The sequence below is a fragment of the Lathyrus oleraceus genome, chromosome 5 (genome assembly GCF_024323335.1).
Source record: "Lathyrus oleraceus cultivar Zhongwan6 chromosome 5, CAAS_Psat_ZW6_1.0, whole genome shotgun sequence".
Classification (NCBI taxonomy): Eukaryota; Viridiplantae; Streptophyta; class Magnoliopsida; order Fabales; family Fabaceae; genus Lathyrus; species Lathyrus oleraceus.
The window spans coordinates 473,197,076-473,200,471 of NC_066583.1; the positions used below are offsets into that span (position 1 = coordinate 473,197,076).

General features: G+C 36.5%; 1 protein-coding gene across 1 annotated transcript; it reads left to right on the plus strand.

Moving 5' to 3' along the window:
• The first annotated feature begins 230 nt into the window (after window positions 1-230).
• Window positions 231-1,445, plus strand: LOC127081396 (uncharacterized). Its single transcript, XM_051021654.1, has one exon. It carries the CDS (start codon window positions 231-233, stop codon window positions 1,443-1,445), a length of 1,215 nt encoding a protein of 404 aa, XP_050877611.1.
• Window positions 1,446-3,396: the final 1,951 nt, after the last annotated feature.

Consider the following 3,396-nt stretch of genomic DNA (forward strand, 5'->3'; position numbering starts at 1 on the left):
AATAAAGTTTTAATAGCACTAAGCAAGCATAGTAATATATATTTTCGACAGTATTGTCTTTAGTCCAAATGAGGTAGCATATACTCCATTTCAAAAATAAATTTCAGAACATATTTATTATGTATGGTTCTTCCTTCTAGTTGTAGGATAATTATATTAGCCATTCATTTTTATCTAATATATGTTTTAATTTTTAGTGTTTGACGAGTTAATTGTTTGCCTTATAGAAAATGGATCGTAGTTGGATGTACGATAGAGTATATTCTAATAGACACGGATTGAAAGAAGAGTATGTTCGCGGGGGTAAAGACTTCGTAAAGAGGGCTTTGAAACAACCTATTTGTAAATCTGAGGGAGGGATAAGGTGTCCGTGTATAAATTGCAAGTGTCTCAAGATAAGAACACCAACTAATGTTAGACTTCACTTGTATCGAGATGGATTTCAACCAGACTATTGGATTTGGACTCAACATGGAGAAGTAGAGCTCAATGTTAATATAAGGGATGATTCAAATAGTAGTGAGCATGTACATCATGATGACCAAATTGAGGCAATGAATCAGATGATGTATGAGGCTTTTAGGCCTTATGGAGTATTCTCTCACGTGAATGATAACATAGAAGATGAGGAATATACGGAGGATGAGTTTCCCAACGAAGATGCCAGACGATTTTATGACAAGTTGATATCTTTCAACAAGCCCATTTATGAGGGAGCTACCCAATCAATATTATCAATATCTACTCAACTTCTTAAAATTAGGTCTAATTGGCATGTTCCACAAAAAGGTTTAGATTTTGTTGCACAAATGCTTAAAAGTTTATGTCCAGTTCAAAAATGCTTGCCCGAGAACTATTACCAAGCAACACAGTTGGTATATAAGTTAGGGCTAAAGGTTGAGAAGATCGATTGTTGTAAGAATGGTTGTATGTTATATTACAAGGATGATAGCAAGTTATCAGAGTGCAAATTTTGTAATGCTCCTAGGTTTATTCCTCGCAAGACTGGCATGGGAAAGTACAAAGATATCCCAGTGAAGAGAATGTTCTACTTCCCAATCATTTCCAGATTACAAAGATTGTATGCATCAACTGAGTCGGCAACTGAAATGAGATGGCATCACATGAACAAAAATAGTTCCAACATCCTTCGCCACCCATCATATGGAAAATCATGGAAATACTTTGATGGTGTATATCCTGACTTTTCTAGGGAACCCAGAAATGTAAGGTTGGGTCTGTGCTCAGATGGTTTTACTCCTTACATTCAAGCGTTTGCTTCTCCATACTCATGTTGGCCAATAATAGTTACTCCGTATAATCTCCCCCCTGAAATGTGCATGACCAAACCATACTTGTTTTTGGCATGTCTCATACCCGAACCTACAAACCCTAAATTAAAGATAGATGTCTACTTGCAACCATTCATTTATGATCTACATTGATTGTGGTCCAATGGAATATTGACCTATGATATATCTATAAAACAAAACTTCATCATGAAAGCCTGCTTGATATGGACAATTAATGATTTTCCGGCCTATGGTATGTTATCTGGATGGGGAACACAAGGTAAATTGGCATGCCTTCATTGTATGGAACACACTGATGCTTTCACCTTAAAAAGCGGCCATAAGAATTCCTGGTTTGACTGTCATCGTCGTTTCTTGCCATCTAATCACTCCTTCAGAAGGAGTAAAAGAAGTTTCCTAAAAAATAGGGTTGTGACAGATGAGCCACCTCCCATTTCCACAGGGAAATATATATGGGCGGTAATAAGTAATTTTCCAAAAGTTACTGAAATTGGATGGGAGGCGAAATGGAAAGAAATCGAAGGGTATGGAGTGGATCACAATTGTAAAAAGCGAAGTATTTTTTGGGATCTCCCATATTGGAAGGATAACTTGTTAAGGCATAACCTCGATGTGATGCACATAAAAAAAAACGTCTTTGATAATATGTTTAACACTGTCATGAATGTTAAGGACAAAACAAAGGATAACGAAAAGGCAAGAGAAGACTTGGCTAAATTATGCTTTCGCGGGGACTTGGAGCCCAACCCTTAGAAAACGGAAAGATAGGTAAACCAAAGCTAGCTACACTCTAACCAAATCTGAAGCCAAGTTGGTTTGTAAATGGCTTAAGGAATTGAGAATGCCAGATGGCCAGGCTTCAAACCTCAGTAGGTGTGCCAATGTAGAAAAGGGTACGGTGCATGGGATGAAGAGCCATGATTGTCATGTTTTCATGGAATGTTTACTCCCAATTGCATTCCATTCATTTCCAGATTTGGTTTGGAAACCATTAACTGAGCTAAGTCGATTCTTTAAAGATCTTTGTTGCAATACGTTGAGGATGGACGACTTAGTTAAGTTGGATGAGAATATTCCAATTATCATATGCAAGTTAGAAAGGATTTTTCCACCAGGTTTCTTTGACTCAATGAAGCATCTTCCAATCCATCTTGCCAAAAGAAGCAATTCTAGGTGGTCCGGTACAGTACCAATGGATGTATCCATTTGAAAGGTAATTGTTATGGTTGATTTTATTAAGTTATTGCATGTTTATCATAAATTAATAAATGCGGAATGATTGAATGCGCAAATTTATGGGAGTCTCAAAGAGGGCAGTGACAAATAAGGCTAGAGTTGAAGGTTCCATATGCAATGACTATATATATCGCGAGACAAATTACTTTTGCTCTCATTATTTCAACTCTTTCCGTTTGTTGCCAACGATAAATCTTAGTAACAAACCTCATTTAGACAATGATGACATTTTACCTACAATGTCCATTCTACAAAGTGGCGGTCGACCAAGTGGGAAGTCACGGAAATATTTTCTATCTGATAAGGAATGGAAGTCTTCACATGTGCATGTCTTGATAAATTGTGATGAGGTTAAACCATATCTTGAGTAAGTGTGCATCATAATATATTCAATTAAATTATTGATGCATATCATAATAGATATTTACTTATGAATCGTGTGATTTATTTCAGCATATTCTTAGAGAACCACTCTCTAGATATAGAAGATTTATCTGGGCGCATACATATAGAGTTTCCCATATGGCTGAAGAAATATGTAAATGAGGAGAAAAATGGAGTTACTAACCAAGATATAATTGCCTTGTCTCGCAGTCCTGCATCAATGGCCATATCATGGAACATGTATTTTATCAATGGGTACAAGTTTCATACTGAAGAATGGAGCAAAGGTAGGAAAACTAGAAATTGTGGTGTGCACGTGAAAGGTCTTGTAGAAGGAGGAAATACTTATTTTTATGGAATAATCAAACATATCTTTGAGCTAGATTACTTTGGTCTGAAGCAGAAGATTCCAGTTTTTTATTGTGAATGGTTTGATCCAACAAAGAATACAGGCACAGAGGTT

What these genes read in the sequence shown, in the direction of transcription:
- LOC127081396 (XM_051021654.1), top strand. Translation starts at nt 231, where the DNA reads ATGGATCGTAGTTGGATGTACGATAGAGTATATTCTAATAGACACGGA.